The sequence below is a fragment of the Salvelinus alpinus genome, chromosome 25 (assembly GCF_045679555.1).
Source record: "Salvelinus alpinus chromosome 25, SLU_Salpinus.1, whole genome shotgun sequence".
Taxonomy (NCBI): Eukaryota; Metazoa; Chordata; class Actinopteri; order Salmoniformes; family Salmonidae; genus Salvelinus; species Salvelinus alpinus.
The window spans coordinates 7,255,608-7,280,301 of NC_092110.1; the positions used below are offsets into that span (position 1 = coordinate 7,255,608).

The 24,694-nt window shown below is 41.1% G+C and overlaps 1 protein-coding gene across 2 annotated transcripts in view; it reads left to right on the forward strand.

The window, feature by feature from the left end:
* Positions 1–23,584, forward strand: part of LOC139553278 (leucine-rich repeat transmembrane protein FLRT2-like) — a 53,988-nt gene extending 30,404 nt beyond the window's left edge. The window contains exons 1-2 of one of the 2 annotated variants that reach the window (XM_071365442.1): positions 6,712–7,334; positions 19,226–23,584. In XM_071365442.1, the coding sequence (XP_071221543.1) occupies positions 19,805–21,850 (2,046 nt within the window). In that variant the 5' untranslated portion in view covers positions 6,712–7,334; positions 19,226–19,804 and the 3' untranslated portion in view covers positions 21,851–23,584. Of the gene's footprint in view, positions 1–6,711; positions 7,335–19,225 lie in introns of those variants that run through there. The other variant, XM_071365443.1, reaches the window with a different exon arrangement.
* Positions 23,585–24,694: the final 1,110 nt, after the last annotated feature.

Below are 24,694 nucleotides of genomic sequence, written 5' to 3' on the forward strand. Positions count from 1 at the left end.
TCAAAAAAAGGTTCCATATAGCACCAAAAAGGCTTCCGCTATGGTTACAAAACAAACAACCCACTATATAGAACCATTTGTTTTTAGTTTGTAGTATGGAAAACACGAGACAGTATAGGGTACAATATATCGCTGCTCAAAAACATGTGGAATATAATGTGATTTAAAAAATAATAACTCCAACCTTCATAGATATGGAAAAAAACTGAAAACATTTAATGAATCATGATCATCCATAGTGTTTACTTCTATAGCAGATTCATATATTTTTTGGGCAGCTATTTATGTCCTGATGAATAGCTTTGTGTCTCTATGTACTTGCAAGGTCACAAAGATATGTTTTACAGACTGTTCATGGCACCACACTTCAAGGGGTCAAAGGGAAGGTCTATATCCATAAGGTTGGGTGTCCTTCATGTGTGACATACTGTATCATGACTCCAGATGTGGTACAATCCTGTACACTACTGCCACCTTCATATAGCATGTTGAACTTGCAGCACCTGACTCGCTGCATATAGCCCACATACAGTGGCTTAAATTTCACGATTCACATACAACCTTTGTCACAGATCTTCCTTTACAACCTCAAACCCTGTAGTCTCTCAAATAAGTGCCATATTGGTCTATATGAAATGTACAAATACCAGCTTGATGTTGTTTCATTTCCAGTTGTGGAACACTTAACAAGACAGAAATCATTCTATAGAATCATTCTGCTTTCCTGTATTGAGTTAGAGAGTAAGTAATATGTGTATTTAATATCAGACAGTGCTTTGAATACATGTGTTCAGCACCACTGCGTTTGTTCCTTTAGCAGCTGCCTCTGTACTTAAAGGGGCAATAACGAATTGAAACAACAACAAGTTATAATATCATTCATTTAAAAGTTTTAAAAATGAACCTACCAATCCCAGATTGTCCCTTTAAAGCTTTAATTCTGTAGGCTACATAGTCTCATTATAGTACAGATTATACCAACACCACCCAAATAAACCACCATGAATGACATATTGTCAGTGAGGGGCTGATATGGCCCATCACTTCATGATTTAGTAACCAACAGCCAGATTTAAATATAATTTTAATTATGGAAGTGGTCGGAGAAAGAGAGCAGATGTGGTGTTTGGCAGTTGAACTTAGAGCCACAAAGCTCCTGATAATGTCACATAGAGGCAGTGGACACGAAATACTAATGATGATATTGACAGGTTAAAGGCCTGTGTGTATTTGTGTGCCTGTGTGCATGCATGAGTGTGTGTTGTCTACATATTTGTGACTCACCACTTTGATTCGGTCTTATGTAGAAAAATGTGAAATTGTGTTTTTTGCAATGGATAAAAGTAGAGACTCAGAGCTACAAAATGGTATATCATACATTGCATTTGAGGAACAATGGGAAAGTATTCTGCTTTGAAAGTTGATCAACTTGTAAACTCACTTTTGAGAAAATCGCCTTTGAATGTTTTGGAAGAGCTTTTCTTTGTCTACACCCATTCAGCATCGTTCACACCCTCTTAAGCTTTAGCTCCACCCATCTCGTGTCGCTCTCGGAGCGAACACTTCGCTCTCTGGCCGATGATTTGTTTACCTCTGGATAACATTAAACGCTTTTTTTGCAGACACCAGCCATATTCAACGGGTGTTGTACACACGTCATGTAACGTTAGCTAATGAGCCAGCCAGGTAACGTTAAGCAACAATGAAGAAAGTGCCAACACTGCCTAACATTAGACTCGAACTAGAAAAGCAAACAGCTCTGGGAAACGAATAATAACATCCGCTAGGGAGCCAGCCAGCTAACACTAACTAGCTAGCTAACAGTACACTTTAGCTTAAGACATATAGCTAGCTAGCAAGGTAAACAATGAACCTAGCTAGATAAACAGCGTTTAAGATCACACACGCCGCATAACGTTAGATAACGAGCCAGCCAGCTAATGTTAGTTAGTTAAACAACAATGAACATGGTGGCAACAATGCCACAGTGCTAGGCACTAACCAACCAGGTACAATGTTAGCTAGCTAACATTAGACTCTAACTAAAAAAGCAAACAGCTCTGGGAAACAAATAATAACGTCAACTTGGGAGCCAGCCAGCTAACGTTAGCTAGCTAACAGTACACTTTAGCATGAAATGAAACCACTTTCTGTCAAAATTAGAAACGTGTAATATATGAAATTGTAACTAGCTAACGCTAGACTATTTTACCTGCAGACCATACGATGGTTGCCCTTAGTTTGAAGATGTAATCTTCAAAAACAGGTGTTTTCTCCATCTCTTTAGCTATCACACTCTAATTCCACTGATTTCAAAACTTGATCCTCCAGAAAATGGAGAGCAACACTTATGCAGCTCCACTACACAACACATATTTTAAAGAGCTGCGTTCGACAGGATTACCAACACAGACTGACGAGCTCAAATAGACAGACGCCCTCAATATGGCAGACCAATGCAAACCCCTCTCTCGGCATGTCCAGCCCACTCATTATCTAAGCCAATCATGGCTAGTGGGAAGGTTGCCAACTATTTCTGTGGCTTAACCAACAAGGCGTGTAATTTAACAATTTTATTTGTATTTACAGATGGCGTACAAGTGTTTTATTAAGGCACATGAAAGTTCACATGTTTGAGAAGGCATTTCTGACAAAAAACGCAAATATTTTTTACTCGTCTGTGAAGTCGTGACTTGCGACATACGCCTAGTTTCCTGAACCAGGTCACATTTATCAGATTGATCCATCAGTCTGCCTTTTGCATTGGTTATCATGTACCCTATCCATTACCCCCTTCTCTAACCCTTGACATGATGCAATTATATCTGCATTGATACCAGTAATTAAAAATCAATGGAAACCCTTTTCAGACAGGGTCATTTGGGGATGTAAATTGGTCTGGCAAACCAGCATCATGGTCAGGGGAAATAGCTGCTTCATATCTGGTAAAACTACATGAGTGGGCATTTAACTGTGTTATGCCAGGGAAATGCCAGTGATAATGCTGTTGAATTATGATTCATGGATATTTGCCATTGAAATTGCTGATTGAGTGCCTTATCCAGAAATGATGGTAATACAGACAAGCATCTCTTCTCTGCATTGTGGTAAAGGGATATACGCTGTTGAACATTAAGCTTTAGAACGGAATGTTTCTATGTGGACAAGAATCCGTACTGTGCAATCCAGGAAAAATGGATATGGATCAGTCTTGGAAAATTACTAAAATATGAATGTATTTGGATGTATCCAAATGACTCATGCCATGGGATTCTAATGTCTCCAGCAGTGCAGAACGCTTCTTAAGCCATATAGTCTATACTGGAGCCTGTGCGTGTGCGCACGCGTCACAACAGTCCCGTTTGGCTAAGTTGGTAGAGTATGGCGCTTGCAACGCCAGTGGGGACCAGTACGAAAAAGTATGAAAATGTATGCACTCACTACTGTAAGTCGCTCTGGATAAGAGCGTCTGCTAAATGACTAAATGGAAAATGTAAGAGACGTGCCACGTGGAGATGAATAAAAAGGTCCTGAACAGTCATTCTGAAAAGTACTTTTTTTCTCATGGCTAACTACCAGGAAGTTTGAAAAGACAGGCTGCGTGGGCAGGGAGCTTTAATTCATGAGTTCACCAGTCAAAGACTGACAGCTCTTTGAAACGCCTATGTCAAGCAACTTGGATGCAGTGAGCAGTGTTGCTGTAAAATCTAGTGATGGGAATCCGAGTCTTTCACCAAATTGTGCCGGAAAACAGTTAATTACTTGGAGCTTCATTATCTGTTCACAATGCACATTGAATAACAGCGTGTGACTATTAGATAGATGTTTCTTTCTCCACTGTTTCTATTAAGACTCAGTGGTGCAGAGGTAGATCTGTAGCTTTAGTAGTCTATTATCAGTTGGAATACCAGGTTTACATCACGCTTCCTTTTTTGCCTTCAAGCTGACTAAAAATTGAATCTATGCCATTAATTAGGATGCTTAAGGCAGAAGCCCTCTATATGGCAGACCAATTCAAACTCCTCTCTCGGCATGTCATTATCTCAGCCAATCATGGCTAGTGGGAATGTTACTGTCTTTTTCTGTAGCTTAACAAACAAGGCTCGTAATTTAACCATTTTATTCGTATTTACAAATGACATACAAGTTTGTTATTAAGGCACATGAAAGTTCACATGTTCCAGGAGGCATTTCTGCCAAAAAACTCATTTTGATCAAATAAAATTAAATAAAAAGGGTTAAAATGGCTCTCCTGTGAAGTTGTGACTTGCAACATACGCCTATACGAAATAAAACAAAGTATTTGAACAACAGTGCAGAAAGTGTGGTTTCTAAATATTGTGTCTTAAACGGGATTTAACCTCATGTCCCTGAATGTTCCATAGTTCCCTAATCTACTTGAAAACTACCGGTCAGATTAAAGATTTTTGTACAAAATCCTAACTATATTTGTAAGTATGGTGTCCAGTAGAGGTCGGTGTTGCAAAGCAGCTTGGAATTGACAAAAGCACCGGAACCATGGCAAAATCTGTGGGATCTCGCATTTTGCAAAATACGGTTTAAAAAGCACGTTTAAAAAATACGGTTTAAAAAGACCTCCACAAGTCTGGTTCATCCTTGGGAGCAATTTCCAAACGCCTGAAGGTACCACGTTCATCTGTACAAACAATAGTACGCAAGTATAAACACCATGGGACCACACAGCCGTCATACCGCTCAGGAAGGAGACATGTTCTGTCTCCTCGAGATGAACATACTTTGGTGCGAAAAGTGCAAATCAATCCCAGAACAACAGCAAAGGACCTTGTGAAGATGCTGGAGGAACCAGGAACATCAGTAACTATATCCACAGTAAAACGAGTCCTATATCGACATAACACGAAAGGCCGCTCAGCAAGAAAGAAGCCGCTGCTCCAAAACCGCCATAAAAAAGACAGACTACGGTTTGCAACTGCACATGGGGACAAAGATCGTACTTTTTGGCCAAATGTCCTCTGGTCCGATGAAACAAAAATAGAACTGTTTGGCCATAATGACCATCGTTATGTTTGGAGGTAAAAGGGGGAGGCTTGCAAGCCGAAGAACACCATCCCAACCGTGAAGCACGGAGATGGCAACATCCTGTTGTGGGGGTGCTTTTCTGCAGGAGGGACTGGTGCACTTCACAAAATAGATGGCATCATGAGGAATGAAAATGATGTGGATATATTGAAGCAACATCTCAAGACATCAGTCAGGAAGTTAAAGCTTGGTCGCAAATGGGTCTTCCTAATGGACAATAACCCCAAGCATACTTCCAAAGTTGTGGCAAAATGGCTTAAGGACAATAAAGTCAAGGTATTGGAGTGGCCATCACAAAGCCCTGACCACAATCCTATAGAAAATTTGTGGGCAGAACTGAAAAAGCGTGTGGGAGCAAGGAGGCCTTACAAACCTGACTCAGTTACACCAGCTCTGTCAGGAGGAATGAGCCAAAATTCACCCAACTTATTGTGGGAAGCTTGTGGATGGCTACCCGAAACGTTTGACCCAAATTAATCAATTTAAAGGCAATGCTACCAAATACAAATTGAGTGTATGTAAACTTATGCGATGAAAAAGAAAGAAATAAAACCTGAAATAAATCATTCTCTCCACTGTTATTCTGACATTTTACATTCTTAAAATAAAGTGGTGATCGTAACTGACCTAAGACAGGGAATTTTTACTAGGATTAAATGTCAGGAATTGTGAAAAACTGAGTTTAAATGTACTTGGCTAAGGTGTATGTAAACTTCCGTCTTCAACTGTATTTAAAACCAGACACAGTTGATAGGACAAACATATAAGTATCTTTGCCATAGATGAATAAGATCAACTTTTTATTATATTTGCTGACATCCTACAGTCCAATTTTGGCACCCGTAGAGTACCTATCTACCTATATAAACCATGCCTCTCCGCAAACATGCCTTCTCCGATGTTGATTACAAGTGCAAGTTTAAATTAGGTAAGATAATATCATGTTACCATTGATGTATTTTAATGAGAGTTAAGGTAACTTTTTGATCAAACTTAACCAATATAGAAGCAACAGTAATTTTTCGTACTTTGGTCATCATACTTTGATCTGGTTTCTTTCAAACATCACCCAATTGAATGAAAATCATGATTTTGACTGTTCATGAGCTACCTCTGGAACAGCTTGGGGTCCCTGAAGATGGAATTGAAACCCACTGACTGATTTAGTCAACCAACCATTCTCAATTGGCCCAAGGCCATATATGAGTCCTTCATAAACCAGCATCACTCCATAGTCCTTCATAATAAATCATAATCTGGCCTAACACAACACATTACATAAACTGGAATGACACTCTCATTTACGGTTGTACAAAAAGACCAATGTGAAAACCAAACCATAAAATATTTTAACAAGCCTCCTCCCCTACATTTTAATTATCACTAAAAGAGCAAAGAAGCCATTTGTGAACTGTAAAGAACCATTGAAGAGCTCAAAGGGTTATTTGAGTCATTATGGTTCCACATAGAACCATCACACTTCCCACAGAACTCTTGAGGAACACACATTTTTTAGTGTGTAGTGTAGGACAGCTAGTCATCTTGAAATGGTGGGAGAGACAGAGTGAGAAACGCTTAGGTGTGTGCACGTGCGCCAGGGTGTGAGGAAGAGAGAGAGAGAGAGAGTGTGTGTGTGTGTGTGTGTGTGTCAGAGAGAGGGAGAGAGAGAGAGAGTGAGCGAGCGAGCGAGCAGTTGGGAAAGATCGCTATCAGCTGAATTCATTACAGTTAACCTCTCCCATGGGTTTCAAGGGGAAAAGGCAATTCTTGCATTAGCAATAAACAATCCAATGTTAGTCGTTTATGGCTAGGAAATCGGGCTGCTTTCTTGAGAACTGCGCGCAGCCGGTTCTTTCGGGTGTACATGAAGGGGTGGGAGACAAAAGTCCCATCTCTTCGCCTAATGTAATCATTTAATCTTTTGAAGGCAGCGCTGAACTTGGTGGCGCCTCTGAACCAGTACGGGAGGCGAAGGACTGCTGCTGTGGCATCGCCAGTGGAGTACAAGAGTAGCGGAGCATACCGCGGATAAACTGAATCGTTGCCCGGACCAGCATGCCCCTAGCATGCCCCCCCACAACAACCACCTGCCCCAGGGAATTCTCGGGCTGAGCCGCTAGGACCCTGGAGTACACCAGTCAAGATGTGGAAGCCTGAATGCCTGACTGAGTGAAAGCCTGCACTGGGTGTCATTTACGGGGGAAACGGACCAGGGATAGTTCACCATGCCCCATGGATATACAATAAAACGACGTTCAGCATTCCTGAAAAAGGTGAAGACCATCTTACTGCCTAAAACCAGTTTTATCGCTGACATCTGGATATGCGTTATTAAATACCTACAGCGCTGTCCACTATAGCCTAATAACACCACGGTGGTAAATATACATATATTTAAAAACTTTAGCTAAAATAGGATACATTTGATTTCACGCATATGGTTTATGTTTACGCACAATATAGCCTATTGATTTGTATTTTATTTCGACATGCCTATATGAAACACTGACTGCATATTTTTTTTTTATGTACTTTATATGTATTTTCCATTTGATTTCAAATCAAGTACTTCAAGTGAGCCGTTTCAGACAAATCTATTGGCATTGTGAGTCTCGATTTTCCCTTTTTGCGCAGCGTTTGAAATTCACCTGCGGTTCGTGACATATTGGTAATGATAAGGAACTTTTACCCACGCTGCTATTGGCAGCTGTAACTGACATTTATTTCAATTGCTGGCTGTATTGACACATCGGCTCAGGATTCTATTTAAAGATGTTGCCAGTCCTGTGCTTCACACGGATTAGGGACAGAGTTAGGTATTCACTATCCTGTTCAGAAGCTAATGATCCGTGTTACACAAAAACAAATGGTTATATATAGTGCAAAATAAGGGTTATTTGCCTTGTAACAATAGTGGAACCCTTTTTGATGCTATATAGAACCGTTTTTTTGAAGGTTCTATAAAGAACCATGCTCATACGGTTCTAAATGGAACCTTTATGGTGCTATGAAGAACCCTTTCCTACGGTTTTTATAAAGAACTATAAAAAGGTTCTATATAGCACAAAAAAGGGTTCCACTATGGTTTCAACCCTTTATAATGGTTCTTTATAATATTTGTATTTTGTATTTGTATTTATTATTGATCCCCATTAGCTGCTAACAAATCAACAGCTACTCTTCCTGGGGCTCAGCAACACAAGACAGTTACATACAGTTTCAAATACTACATGACATTACATTATATAACACCTTACCCAACACATACAGTGCATTCCCTCGGGCCACCATTCCACCACCACATATTTACAATACAACAGACATGTGCACATGTGTAGAGTGCAAGTCTTATCATGTGTAAATGTGTCTGTGGAATACAGTTCTATGTAGCTATGGCTCTATGTCGTACTGTGTGCCTCCCATTGTCTATAGTACCTTTACTGAGAAAGTTATTTTTTTTTATAGAACCATTCTCAATCTCTAAGGTTCTACAAAGAACCTTATGAAGAACCATACCGGGTTATTTGTTCTGGTTAGTCAGAAAGAAGAGAATTTAGAAACACTGATTTAGTCCATGGCTCACTAGTGACACAAGGCCATATCTGAGGGTTACCTGAAACACCATTACCAGCTATAATCATTTTAGTCATATAATAGCAAAACACAACAGATTAGATAAACTGGAATGACACTCTCACTCAAGGTTGCACAAAAAAAGCTGTGGGCAAACCACTCCCCAAAATATTTGAATGAGCTGCCAACCCGACATTTTAATTATCACCAGAAGAGGAAAATAACCCTTTTCTGTATAGCAAACAACCATTAAAGGGCTCAAAGGGTTCTTTGGGTCAGTATGGTTCCATATAGAACCATCACCCTTCCCAAAGAACCCTTGAGGAACACTAGTTGTCAGCCAGGCTTTGTTTCCTCCTGTCCTGGCAGGGTAAAAAGTAGAGCTATATACTACATTATCAGATAATGTCTTGGACATTATCAGATAATGTCTTGGACATTATCAGATAATGTCTTGGACATTTTCAATGACATTTGAGGAAATGACAGCCAGCCAGGTGTAACGTCATTACTTGTCCCCATCTCTCTTCTCTACCTTTATAATTCATGTGGTCATATCTGGATCTCTGTCCTAGAGCTGTCATGCCCATAGGGGGCACAGGGACACATGCCCCCTCAGATTAGCCCAGTTCTTTTCTCCCTGTAACACTACTAGCCACCTAGCAATTATATGAAGTTGGCTTTAGCTAGCCCAAATAGGTTCCCGATCTCCAAACCTCATAACTAGCTACCAAGAGGCCATTTCAGGCTCTCAATCAAGTTAGAGTAGCTAGCTTCCCTAACTAGTTTAGCTGGCATGCATGCTGGCAAGGTAGGATGACTTAATAAAAGCAAGCAATAACTAAATGTACTGAATAAGACTCCAACCTTTAACCCAGACTTTAGCAGAGATGTAGAGAAACATATTTAGTTTCTTTAAAAAAAGAACCCGCAGTCATGAGGATACAAACAGCTAAAGAGGTATGCATAGATATGCAGAAAAATTTACATATTCTTTCTACATAGAATTAAGCATAATGATTATGGCTATAGATTGCAGTAAAAAGCAGGTTCAGGTGTTTGAAAAATGCTAAATTCTTCAACTTCAGGCCCCCCCCAGACTACCCCCCAGCCATCCTCAAGTACTATTTTTCCCCTCAGATTTTTTGGGGTTGCATGACACCCCTGCTCAGCCCCTTCAGCTTTAAATATTGATATTGCTTGAGGTTGCATAGTGTAGATATCGTCAGTTATGGGAGGTGGATTGCAAGTACATTTTTTACTGCTTGAATACAACTGGAATTAGTCCACTCATGTTTAAATGTGAATCATTGTCTTACATGGGTCGTTCTTGAATTGCAGTGGCATTTGCAACCATAAACAACACATGAAAATGAATAATAGGTAGACATCAAACATGTTTTTGTTTATATTGAACTGTTTATTAATGATAAAACATAATGCAAGTCCTTTACTGCAAGACTGTATACTTATTCATCGTTTAAAGTACTTAGGGCAAGCAAACTGGCTTGTCCTAGTAGTGATGTGTAGAGTTGTAGTGTTTTGGGGATTTAGAGATATCTATTATTTAGAATGTTAGAAAGTGAACGAAATAATTTCATATTTTGTACAGATCAATAGAACAAAAAAGGCAATATACATTTTTACAAAAATGACCAGTATAATGTGTGTCCCTCAGTTCTATGTCATTGGTGTTAGTGCCTTGAGAATCACTCATTACAAAGATATACAGGGACCTTGAGTCTTCTCTCCAGTGGCAAATTGTTATCGGAGGAGGGGTCTATATTAAAGAAAATGATTAGCTAATCACACCTTTTTAGTATGTCATACATTTGAGGATTCCATTGATCATTTGGTGTCTCTAAATCCAAAGTGTCACTTAGTTTTACTACATTTAAATGAAGGGCAATAACATTGTCAGAAAGATTAGTAATCATATCACTTGAGCAAAAGATGTTTAAAGTATTTATAACCTTAGGATTTAGCGTTTGTGACCTCCATTTCAGAAAATCCTAATTTACCTAAAATGTCTCATTGGTGTTACCATCATTGATGTTATTACTCTTACCGGTGGCACAATATTATCATTGTGGTAAAAATTATTAAACATCATTAAGCTACCATATTAGTTGGTTTAGAATAGGATGTATCCCCCCCAAAAATCCCCAAATGCCACTGTAATTCAAGAATGACCCACATGCGTTAGAGCATAATCGTCATCAACGGTATATATAGGCAAATCAACTTCACTGGAGTATTGTTGCCCATGCTTTAGCTTCAATTGCAAGATTCTGTTCCCCCTCTAACTAAAACAACGGAATCACAACATTCTGAATTTAAATAGAACTAACGTGTGTATGTGTATGTGTGCATGCATGTATGTGTATTTTGAGAGAGAGACATATTATGAAATGTAATTCTTCATGTGTATCTCTCTCTCTCTCTCTCATTACTATTGGAGGACTGTGCAGTGCTTCTTGTGAGTGCAGTGGAGCAAATCTCTGTCCATCACCGTGGCATTTGACAGATTAAACACCTCAATGCCCTCTACAAGTTTGAGTGCACAGAGCCAGTGATCTCTTTAGCATCACTCACTTCACCACCATTCAAAATACATTTGGGAGCTTTTCTTTATTCCTGACTCCATTTACTTTACTTATTTATTGATTGATCTATTCATTCATTTATGTATGCATCTGTTTTTCTATTTATTTCTCTCTCTCACTCTGATTATTTCATTCAGCATTTCTTGCCAGCTTCAGCACATGCAGCAAAACATTGTGTGTGCACGCACGCGCAGCCTTTTCCCGAGGCAGGTGCTCAAAATGATAAAAGGGCATTCCCCCTGATTCAATTTTGTTTTTTTACTTTCAGAATTAATATCTTGAGTTTGTTAACATAACAATTAGCTCTGTAGTGAACGTTTTACATAGGCCTATTTCTTTCTGCAACAACGCACTCACTCATAATCGCAAATTGTAAGCAAGCTACACTGAACAACAATATAATTGCAACATGTAAAGTGTTGGTCCCATGTTTCATGAGCTGAAATAAAAGATCCCTGAAATGTTCCATATGCAAAAAAGTCTCAAATTTTGCGTTTTTTTTTTTTTACATCCCTGTTAGTGAGCTTTTCTCCTTTGCCAAGATAATCCATCCACCTGACAGGTGTGGTATATAAATAAGATGATTAAACAGCATTATCATTACACAGGTGCACCTTGTGCTGGGGGTCAATAAAAGACCACTCTAAAATGTGCAGTTTTGTCACACAGCACAATGCCACAGATGTCTCAAGTTTGGAGGGAACATGCAAGTGGCATGCTAACTGCAGGAATGTCCACCAGATAGACTGCCAGAGAATTGAATGTGAATTTCTCTACCATAACCACGCTTGCTTCGTTTTAGAGAATTTGGCAGTATGTCCAATCAGCCTCACAACCGCAGACCACATGTAACCATAGCAGCCCAGGACCTCCACATCTGGCTTCTTTACCAGCGGGATCATCTTAGACCAGCCACCTGGACAGCTGATGAAACTGTGGGTTTGCACAATCGAAGAATTTCTGTCAGAAACAGTCTCAGGGAAGCTCATCTGCATGCTCGTTGTCCACACCAGGGTCTTGACCTGACTGATGTTCGGCGTAGTAACCGACTTCAGTGGGCAAAGGCTCACCTTCAATGGCCACTGGCATGCTGATGAAGTCTGCTCTTCACGGATGAATCCCGGTTTCAACTGTACCGTCCAGATGGCAGAAAGCTTGAATGGGGTTGTGTGGACGAGCTGTTTGCTGATGTCAATAGAGTGCCCCATGGTTATGGTATGGGCAGGCATAAGCTATGGACATTGAACACAATTGCATTTTATCGATGGAAATTTGAATGCACAGAGATACAATCACCTCATGTTTCAGCATGATAATGCACAGCCCCATGTCTCAAGGATCTGTACACAATTCCTGGAAGCTGATAATGTCCCAGTTCTTCCATGGACTTCATACTCACCAGACATGTCACCCATTAAGCCTGTTTGGGATGCTCTGGGTCAACGTGTACGACAGCGCGCTCCAGTTCCCACCATATCTAGCAACTTTACACAGCCATTTAAGAGGAGCGGGACAACATTCCACAAGCCACAATCAACAGCCTGATCAACTCTATGCGAAGGAGATGTGTCGCGCTGCATGAGGCAAATGGTGGTCACACCAGATACTGAGTGTTCTTTAGGCCCCTACCTTTTTTTTTAAGGTATCTGTGACCAACAGATGCATATCTGTATTCCCAGTCATGTGGAATCCATTGATTTGGTTCTAATGAATTTATTTCAATTGACTGATTCCCTAATATCAACTGTAAATCTTTGAAATTGTTGCATGTTGCATTTCCATTTTTGTTCAGTGTAGGTACAGTGCCTCCTATAGACACGGTTGACATCAGGAGAAGAGGGTGGGCAATCAGCTGACCATTGATGTTGATGATCGATGTAAATATTTTCTTTAGCTAGCTCTATTTCTTTTACTGACTGTTACATCTCTCTGTCTCTCTGCCTCTCTCTGCTGCACGTATCAGCCAACAAGATCGAATATTGATGATGTAGGCTAAATCAAGTGTTATCAAGTGTTAATCAAATGGTATGCTGCTGTGGTAGTAATGTTGATACTTAAACTGGGTAGTTAGCTACACATATTCGACCGGTGACCGCATGTCTCAAGCGATGCATGTTTGGATACCGAGTGTGCAATGTCTATACAGGGCATACTGGGAAAAAGGGGGAACCGGGACTGGGCGGGGGGTGGCAAACTTTATGACGACTTGCGGGCTTTGAGTCGATACAAAAATAATAATAATACAAAAAGAAATGGGGGGGGGGTTATACCACCAGCAAAGGGGCATGTGTTCTGCACAGGTAGAGCCCTATCTGAGCGTGTGTGTGTCTCAGTCACCAGATCTCAACCCAATTGAACTCTTATGGGAGATTCTGGAGCAGTGCCTGAGACAGCGTTTTTACCATCATCAACAAACACCAAATTATTGAATTTCTCGTGAAAGAATGGTGTCGCTTCCCTCCAATGGAGTTCCAAACACTTGTAGAATCTATGCCAAGGCACATTGAAGCTGTTCTGGTGGCCCAACGCCCTAAGACACTTTATGTTGGTATTTTCTTTATTTTGGCAGTTGCATGTACAGTGCAGTGAAAAAGTAATTGCCCCCTTTCTGATTTTTTCTATTATTGCATCTTTTTTATACTCAGGGTTGGGGAGTAACGGATTACATGTAATCTGTTACATGTAAGGGATTACAAAAAAACAGTAACTGTAATCCGTTACGTTACCAGCCAAAATATTGTAATCAGATTACAGATACTTTTGAAAAGTATTACTTTAAAATTCAGAAAGGATGTTTGCGAAGGAAAAATTGTTGAGACTTCTCTGTTTTTTCAATGACATTCAAATCAGCATTGAAAAAAATTGCAAGTTTACGTTTGTTCCACCTGAGCGAGTCTGACCACAAGTCAGAGACCACTATGGTGACACATCAAATGTGTTCGTTGGATCGCGAGAAAAGAAAAGGAATTGGCTTTTGTAGGCTACAGTCCATGCTATGTCTTCCAATGGTGCGACTGCTGTCGGCATCCAAAGAGTATCCAACTTGAATAAACGCTTGGAGGTAAGGATGACAGGAGTGTTGTAGTCTACGGCGATACAGATATCACTTATTATTGATATCTACATAGCACATTGATGTGAATCACAATGCAACTCTCTCATTTAGCTATTTGCGCCTTATAGATTGTGGTTGTTGTGGATGGCTGCTCACAAATCTTTCTGTGTATTTGAACCCAATAATGGTTGAATTCAAGAAGTTTAAGCTGCTTATCAATCATTGTTTTTGAAACCAGTGGACAGCCAGTAAAAATGCACTCTTGCAACAGCTGCATAGTGCGGATCCAAGCCTATGGAATAAAATGGGTATTTTATTGCTCAATCTAATTCATGCTGATAAACAAAATAATTCATAGGCCTAATGGACACATGCTCAAACTCGCACACTTTTTATAGAATTAAAAAGGGGCAATCTGCAGTTGCTACATGCATTTTTTTACTTATAAAATTATATATAATTATATATAACCCTTGAATGAATAGGTGTGTCCAAACTTTTGACTGGTACTGTATACATACATACAGTACATACAGTACCAGTCAATTGTTTTGACACACCTACTCATTCAAGGGTTTTTCTTTATATTTTACTATTTTCTATATTGTAGAATTAAAGTGACATCAAAACTAGGAAATAACACATATGGAATCATGTGGTAACCCAAAAAGTTTTAAACTAATCAAAATGAATTGTATATTTCAGATTCTTCAAAGCAGCCACTCTTTAAGTTGATGACAGCTTGCACACTCTTGGCATTCTATCAACCAGCTTCATGAGATAGTTTCCTGGAATGCATTTCAATTAACAGGTGTGCCTTCTTTAAAGTTAATTTGCAGAATTGATTTCCTTCTTAATGTGTTTGAGCCAATCAGTGTGTTGTGACAAGGTAGGGGTGGTATACAGAAGATAGCCCTATTTGGTAAAAGACCAAGTCCATATTATGGCAAGAACAGCTCAAATAAGAAAAGAGAAACGACTGTACCTCATTACTTTAAGACCTGAAGGTCAGTCAATCCAGAAAATTTCTAGAACTTTGAAAGTTTCTTCAAGTGCAGTCGCAAAAACTATGAAGCGCTGTGATGAAACTTGCTCTCATGAGGACCGCCACAGGAAAGGAAGACCCAGAGCTACCTCTGCTGCAGAGAATAATTGTATTATATTTTACCGCCCTTGTAAATTGTAGCCAAAATAAATTCTTCACAGAGTTCAAGTAACAGACACATCTCAAAATCAACTGTTCAGAGGAGACTGTGTGAATCAGGCCTTCATGGTCGAATTGCTGCAAAGAAGCCACTACTAAAGGACACCAATAAGAAGAACAGACATGCTTGGGCCAAGAAACGCGAGCAATGGACATTAGACCAGTGGAAATCTGTCCTTTGGTCTGATGAGTCCAAATTTGAGATTTTTCGTTCCAAATGCTGTGTCTTTGTGAGACACAGAGTAGATGAACAGATGATCTCCGCATGTATGGTTCCCACTGTGAAGCATGGAGGCGGAGGTGTGATGGTTTGAGGGTGCTTTGCTGGTGACAATGTCAGTGATTTATTTAGGATTCAAGGAACACGTAACCAGCATGGCTACCACAGCAATCTGCAGCGATACGCCATCCCATCTGGATTGCGGTTAGTGGGACAATCATTTGTTTTTCAACAGGACAATGACTCAACACACCTTCAGGATGTGTAAGGGCTATTTGACCAAGGAGAGCGATAGACTGCTGCATCAGATGACTTGGCCTCCACACTCACCCAACCTCAACCCAATTTAGATGGTTTGGGATGTGTTGGTTTGGACTGCAGAGTGAAGGAAAAGTAGTGAACATGTGCTCAGCATATGTGGGAACTCCTTCAAGACTGTTTGAAAAGTATTCCAGTTGAAGCTTGTTAAGAGAATGCCAAGTGTGTGCAAAGCTTTCATCAAGACAAAGGCTGGATATTTGGAGTAACTCAAATATTTTTTTAAAAATGTAACCCTTTTTTGGTTACTACATGATTCCATATGTGTTATTTCATAGTTTTGATGTCTTCACTATTATTCTACCATGTAGAAAATAGTAAAAATAAAGAAAAACCCTTGAATGAGTAGGTGTGTCCAAACATTTTTTACTGGTACTGTATATACAGTTGAAGTCGGAAGTTTACAAACACTAAGGTTGGAGTCATTAAAACTCGTTTTTCAACTACTCCACAAATTTCTTGTAAACAAACTATAGTTTTGGCAAGTCAGTTAAGACATCTACTTTGTGCATGACACAAGTAATTTTTCCAACAACTATTTACAGACAGATTATTTCACTTATAATTCACTGTATTACAATTCCAGTGGGTCAGAAGTTTACATACACTAAGTTGACTGTGCCTTTAAACAGCTTGGAAAATTCCAGAAAATTATGTCATGGCTTTAGAAGATTTCTGATAGGCTAATTGACATAATTTGATAGGAGACAGAACGTGTCTCCTTCCTGAGCGGTATGACGCCTGCGTGGTCCCAGGGTGTTTATACTTGCGAACTATTGTTTGTACAGATGAACGTGGTACCTTCAGGCGTTTGTAAATTGCACCCAAGGATAAACCAGACTTGTGGAGGTCTACAATTTTGTTTCTGAGGTCTTGGCTGGTTTCTTTTGATTTTCCCTTGATGTCAAGCAACGAGGTACTGAGTTTGAAGGTAGATCTTGAAATACATCCACAGGTACACCTCAAATGATGTCAATTAGCCTATCAGAAGCTTCTAAAGCATGACATAATTTTCTGAAATTTTTACTGATAAAAAATGTGGACAGGTAACTAGTAACTGTAATGGATTACATTTAGAAAGTAACCTAGCAAACCCTGTTTGTAATGAATGTTATTAGATCTTCAACCGAAACCTAATATTAGATAAAGGGAACCTGAGTTTACAAATAACCCCCCAAAATTATACTTATTTTATTTATTTAATTAACAAAGTTTTCAACACCCTGTGTGAAAAATGTATTGCCCCCTCAATAACTGATTGTACCACCTTTAGCTCCAATGACTACAACCATTTTTTAAAGCTTTATTTAACTAGACAAGCCAATTAAGAACAAATTCTTACTTACAATGACAGCCTACCAGGGAAAAGTGGATTAATAACTGCCTTGTTCAGATTTTTACCATATCAGCTCAGGGATTTTATCCAGCAACCTTTTGGTTACTGGCCCAATGCTCTAAACACTAGGCTACCTGCCACCCCAAATGCTTACTGTAGTTGTTATTTCTTCTCTCAAATCGCAGTGGAAGAATTTTGATTTCATTTCCAGTCCTGCCACAAAATTTCAATTGGGATTAGGTCTGGACTTTGACTAGGACATTCCAAATCTTAAAATGTGTTGCTTTTTAACAATTTCTATGTAGACTTGATTATTTGTTTTGGGGTGACAGGTAGCCTAGTGGTTAGAGCATTGGACTTGTAACCAATAGGTTGCAAGATCAAATCCCCAAGCTGACAAGGTAAAAAAAATAATCATAATAATTATAATACTTTTTTAAAAAGAATAATCTGTCGTTCTGCCCCTGAACAAGGCAGTTAACCCACTGTTCCTAGGCCGTCATTGAACATAAGAATTTGTTCTTAACTGATTTACCTAGTTAAATAAAAATAAAATGTGTTTTGGATCATTGTCTTGCTGGATGACCCAACTGTGCTTCAGCTTCACCTCACAGATGTATGGCCCGACATTATCGTGTAGAATTCTCTGATACAGAGCAGAATTCATTGTTCCTTCTATTAAGGCAAGTTGTCCAGGTCCTGAGGGAGCAAAGCATCTCCAAACCATGACACTACCACCACCATTCTTGACCATTGGTATGAGGTTTTTACTGTGGAATGCAGTGTTTGGTTTTTGCCAGACAAAATGGGACCCATCTTGTCGAAAAAGTTGACTGAAGTTTGCCAAAAAGTACCTGGAAGCACCTGGATGATCATCAAGACTCTTGGAAAAAATGTTCTATGGACAGATGAGTCAAAAGTATAACTGCTCTGTATCAGAGAATTCTACAGGAGAATGTCAGGCCATCTGTCTGTGAGCTGAAATGCAGCTGGGTTACGCAGCCAGACAATGATCCAAAACATACAATCAAGTTTACAAGTGTTTGGTTGGAGTCATTGCAGCTAAAGGTGCCACAACCAGTTATTGAGTGTAAGGGGGCAATTACTTTTTTGCACAGGATCATTGGGTGTGACATAAATTTGTTTATGAAATAAATTAAATGAGTATGTAATTGTTGTGTTATTTGATCACTCAGGTTACCTTTATCTAATAGGTTTTGGTTGAAGATCTGATAACATTCAGTATCAAAACACATTCAAAACACATGATAACATTCAGTATCATCACAGCACTGAAAATGCGCAACTCCACACAAAAATGTTTCCATTGTTCCATTATTATATGCGCACAATTGGCTTAAACCTACAATGCTTCATGGACATTTTCATTGACACCTCTACCTGTGATTCATTTGTACAACTATGCTACAGATCACAATGGCCAGCTGTGTCATGACGTAATTACAGCTGTTTAGGAAACTGTAATATAAAGTGTTACATTATTTTTTACAACAAGAGCATTATTCAACATTCACTGTTTTATATAACATCCACTGCTGCAACACATGTCTGGTGAGGGATGTGAAATAAGTGTGTCGATCAGATCTACCATGCACTAGTCTGCCAACATATCATTGAAAAGCATCAGTCTGGTAAACTTTTGTTGAAAGATATGCCTCACAAGATGTGATGCTTAAGTCAATTCATGTTGAGTCTGTTCTCTCTAATTTACAATGCTTCACTTTTGTATTTGAGGGATAGAAATTGAAGTCTTCCTTTCTGTTTATTTAGAGGGAAAGCATGCATTCGAAGATCATCCAACTGATTTCTCCATTTGTCTCTTTGAAAATAGGCCTCCGGATCCAAATGTCACTTCCAACGGAGGCAGCATCAGTCTGGGCCCAGCCGTGTGTGACGTGAGCGAGTGAAACAACGAGAGAGTGAAAGACAGAGAGAGAGGAAGAGAAGGAGGAGGGGTCTCTCCGATGATAACCCTGAGTGTACCATACATGGCTCTCTGGTAGCCACCATTTTAAATTGGCCCTTACAGTGCACTGCGGCGGCTGACTGAGGGTGAAAATGTGATGAGCTTTGCTATCATCCCCGTAGCGAGCTAGTGAGTGTGGATGGCGGCCGGTGAAGGAGGCACATTGCTTAATGAGACCATTGCTCTTGTGTTAGGACGCTTAGGACAGGCAATTACGGAGGAATTACCACCAGAGGCCTTCTCCAGCACTGCTGCTGCTGCCGCTCCACCACTGCTTACTGCTGGAGCAGCGAACTAAGCATTCACAGCTGGTCACAGAACTTTTTTATTCTGGTGGATTTGTACTATTTTTGTTCTTTTTTTTCTTTTTTGCTACTGGCTGTTGTGATTGTCATTTGTCGTTCTTTTAACGACAGCTCCATCAGTTCTGACCTATCGTTTATAATGGAGCTACATCCATTGCGCGTGTGGAATAAGGACTGGGCCTCTTTCCTCAGGCCATGGATACCCATACTGCTGGGCCTGCACATGCAGTTCTCCCGGGCGTCCGGCTCAAGCTGCCCAGAGGAGTGCCGCTGTGACAGGACCTTTGTTTACTGCAACGAGAGGAGCCTGACCTCGGTGCCTCTAGGGATCGGAGAGGGCTACAAGACCCTCTACCTCCACAACAACCAGATCAACAATGCCGGCTTCCCCTCGGAGCTTCACAACGTCGCCTCCGTGGAGACTGTCTATCTCTATGGTAACCAGCTGGACGAGTTTCCCATCAACCTGCCCAAGAACGTACGGGTACTGCACCTGCAGGAGAACAACATCCAGACCATCTCCAGGGCCGCGCTGGCTCAGCTGCTGTGGCTGGAGGAGCTCCACCTGGACGATAACTCTATCTCCACAGTTGGGGTGGAAGAAGGGGCATTCAGGGAGGCCGTCAGCCTCAAGATGCTTTTCCTCACCAAGAACCACCTGAGCAGTGTCCCTATTGGTCTCCCTGAGGACCTCAAAGAGTTGCGATTGGACGAGAACCGGATTGCAGTGATCACCGAGGAGGCGCTCAGGAATGTGACGAGGTTAGAGCGCCTCCTGCTGGACGGGAACCTGCTGACGGACGAGGGTGTGGCCCCTGGAACCTTCCAGGACCTGGTGACACTACGGGAGCTGTCTCTGGCGCGGAACTCCCTCACCTACCCGCCCCCGCTTCTCCCAGGGGATGTTCTGGTGAAGCTGAACTTTCAGGATAATCAGATGAATGAGATCCCTGTGACGGCCTTCGCGGGGCTGAGAAAGCTGGAGAGGCTAGATATTTCCAACAACCAGCTGCAGTCCCTGACAGAGGGGGTCTTTGATGGCCTCGTCAGCCTCAGACAGCTCACTGTTCGTAACAACCTTTGGCTGTGTGACTGCAGCATTAACTGGGTCATACTGTGGTTAAAGTCTCTGCCAGTCTCCCTCAACGTGCGCGGCTTCATGTGCCAGAAGCCCGAAACTGTCCGGGGCATGGTAATCAGAGAGCTGAACACCGAGCTTATCCAGTGCCCTCGCAGCACCACTGCTGCCCTGCTGCCCACCCACGTGCCCCCCACCTTGCCAGGCCTCACCACCCGCTTCCCTCCCTCCTCCACAGGCTACCCCTCAGACACGGAGTCTCTCTCTCCCCCATCCAGGCTCCCCTTCTCACCCACACATCACCCCCCACTCCTCCCCTCCTCCCCTCCCAGAGATGGGGAACAGAGGACTAACCTGCCGCCCCTGGATCCTGAGCGGGAGACCCTGCAGATCAAGTTCACCATACTCAATGGTTCAGCCATCCACGTCAGCTGGGTGGCCTCCTTTCCTGTCACAGCCTACAAGGTCACCTGGGCCAAGATGGGTCCCAGCCTGTCGGGAGACACAGTGAGGGAGAGGATGGTGGGAGGGGAGCACCGGGGCATAAGGTTGGTCAACCTCAAGCCTAAGTCCACCTACCGGATCTGTGTCATCCCGTTGGATGCGTTCAATAACTACCGGCCCAAGGATGATACAGTGTGTTCAGAGGCTGTGACTAAGCCGGTCTCCTATGGCCAAGGTAATAATACAGGGGCACCAGGGCCGGAGCAGGCCACCCAGCAGGACCTCAGTTCTCCCTTTCTTCTGGCTGGCCTCATCGGAGGGGCCGTGATCGTAGTTCTGGTGCTTCTCCTTAGCATATTCTGCTGGCACATGCACAAGAAGGGTCGGTCGTCCTCGGCCAAGTGGAAATACAATAAGGGCAGGAGAAAAGACGACTACTGCGAGGCAGGAACCAAAAAGGATAACTCTATACTGGAAATGACTGAGACCAGCTTCCAGATAGCGTCCCTGAACAACGAGCAGCTCCTCAAGGGAGACTACCGCATACAGCCCATTTATACCCCTAATGGGGGCATTGGCTTCAGAGACTGCCCTCTGGGAAGCAATAGCACAGTATACTGCAAGAACAATGTTCAAGCAGACGCAGACTTTTGCCGTACATGATGGTTTTGCATAGCAGAGTGTTATAGAACCCCCTTTGTATTAACAAATACACTTAACTACATACAGTACACTGAACAGTATATTTCAAAGACCTCTGTGTCTGCAATGTAATTTATACACCGGCTGGGCTATAATGTTGAATTCAGCGAACTTTTATATTCCCGTAGTAAAAAATGCTAATTGATTTATAAGTTATTGATTTCTCAAAGTTGTGTAACTCGGTTCTGTGCAGCCAGTTCTTTACAATCAGAGCTTTCTCTCATCATCTTATATTTTGAGCTCCATAAAGATTGGGCCATGTGGAAGTCATACGATAGTCAGACGGTCTACTCATTCCTATAAAAATAGCCTAGCCAGTAATGAGTCTAACATGCACAATGTCCATAACAGATATAGCTACATCCCATGTTTTGGCAATGGAAATTAAAACAAATAGGGTTTATGTCAGAGACTTGATGTGGCAACTCAATGTGACAGAGAGAACCAACCATTCAGGAAATGATCTTTGGAGATAAATATTTTCTCACAGTAAGGATTTGAGTGAGAATGGGAGAGAGTGCGGGAAGGAGGGAGGAAGGGGAGGGGAAGAGAGAGGGAAAGAGGGAGAGAATCTGTTCATTCAAATGTACCACAAGAGGGCAGAATTTTTCATGATTGTCAATGATTCATTCATGATTCTTTCTCTTTTTATTTGCTTGGACATTGCCGAGTACTGAATAGTAGTTCTGCCTATGTAGTAATACTGCAGTGAGTGTCTCTCTTTCATCATCTCAACTACATAACAAAGACACATTTCTATGAACACAGTGTTGAGAAGTGTTGGTCAAATGGCTGCATGGATTCCAGGGCTGGTATACATAAAGTGTCTCAGATCAGATGTGCTGATCTAGGATCATGTCCCCCCCCCCCCTCTCTGTCATCTTATACAAAAGGCCACACTGATCCTAGATCAGCACTCCTATTCCGAGATGCTTGAGACATACGGCGTCTGATTCAAGTATTTATTTCAGTAACAACACACTTATGTTGTTGGCCAGTGGTCATTCACCACAACTTGGACATACTGTTCATGAAATGGTAGTTGGCTACTGTAGTTATGGAGTTTGTTGAACCTTTTGATCGTTTCCCAAGCTGTTAAAAAAACAGATTTGTTTTCTCATGGACTTGACTCAGCAAATCATGCACAGGTCATACGTTTGTATCTTGTGCTTTCCAAAAACGACAACTAAAGCATAAGGAAACTGTACATTGTATAGTTGAGAATGAAAGATCAACAAGCACATCTGTCAAGATAGTTGGATACTAAGCAACTATTTCAGTTTTTGTTCAGCAAAAAATTATGTTACGGTAATATATTATATGTGCCTTGAAATGATCAGCTCATAGTGTAAAGTCTTTTGAATCCATGTGTTTTTGCACAAAAGTGTAATGTAAATACATTCAATTGACATTGAATTGTTGTTAAAAAAAAAACGATTGCCTTGTATTTGATTATTTATTTGTATCTTGTTGCTTTATCAGTCTTATCGCATCTCTTTATCACTTAAGACATTTTTATCTGTGATGCTACGGTCTTCTCTGGGAGAAATACACAAATTATGTAGAGAGTCTATATCGTCGATGCTTTGAGTTATTTTCTACCAAAATGTGTCCTCGGCTCTCACAAAAGTTGGGCCCTAATTTGGAAGGGACACGTGTAGGCTGGATAATAAATAAAAAAAGTCAAACACTGAATGTTACCCTTGAGAACAAATTCTGAGATGATGATACTGCAATTTGTTTGTCACAAAATGTATTGTGTCCCATATCAAATCGCTTGTTTAGGGGATGTGGAACATCGAGGGATAGCTTTTATATCGCTAACATTCCAAAATGATATACATTACTGTAGTAAGTTGCATCCCTCATCCTCAGACATTTTGTCAACCTCCGACATTCCATTTCATGAAGCTTCTATTCTAGCATCTATTTTTAACGAGTCTCTAGTCTAGTGAAAGGTCATTTATACTTTAACCAAACTCTGCCCGCACTGAAGATCAGACAGACTTGTAGTCCACTTTGGCTCTCTGCCACCTTTTCTACTGATGGCTGCAATTACATGATCCGGTACCGATCCAGGTCATGGCTCGGCTGTTTTCCTCATTAGTCTTGAGCTGTGAGTCTTTGTGTGTGTAGCACATGGGGATGTGTGAAATGTACTACTCAGCCTGAAGTGTCACTTCTTGCGCCAGCGAATAGCTAGCTTTTCACGTGGTGCCGACTGGTAAAATGCTTCAGGAGGGCGGTCATGTGTGCTAGCAAGGCAGAGGTCCTGAGTTTGCGTCAGGTATGGGCTTAATCTGGAAGAATTGGTACTCGCTAAGCAATCAGCATGACTTCCTTTACATGTGTACACAGTATACTGTAGTGTGTGTGTGTATACACATATTCTCCTGTGATTCCTCTGAGAGCAGAGGAGTAAATGAGGCGTATAAACAGTATACCATTCTAAATGATCTCTAACCTATGTTCCTGGTGTGCCGGTGGAGACAGTAATCAGCCTTTAAATTCACACTTCCGTGCCCTTCAGTTGTGTGGTCATCTATAAAAGTAAATAAATAAATGCTCCCTCTCTGGGGAGATCAGTGTCTGTGAGTGAGATACTTTCGTATTGAGGACAGATCTGAAGGTAGTGTACTTATACTATATGTGTGGTACTTTGTCCAGGTCTGCCACGGGCCCAGTGTGGAGGAGACATTGAGGGATGAATGTGAACTTTCTCTAGCTTTTGTAAATCATGCATTGCTGTTAATGGAATAATTTCCACAGAGGTTTGAGTTCTTCATGCATATCTCAAGTAAGGTT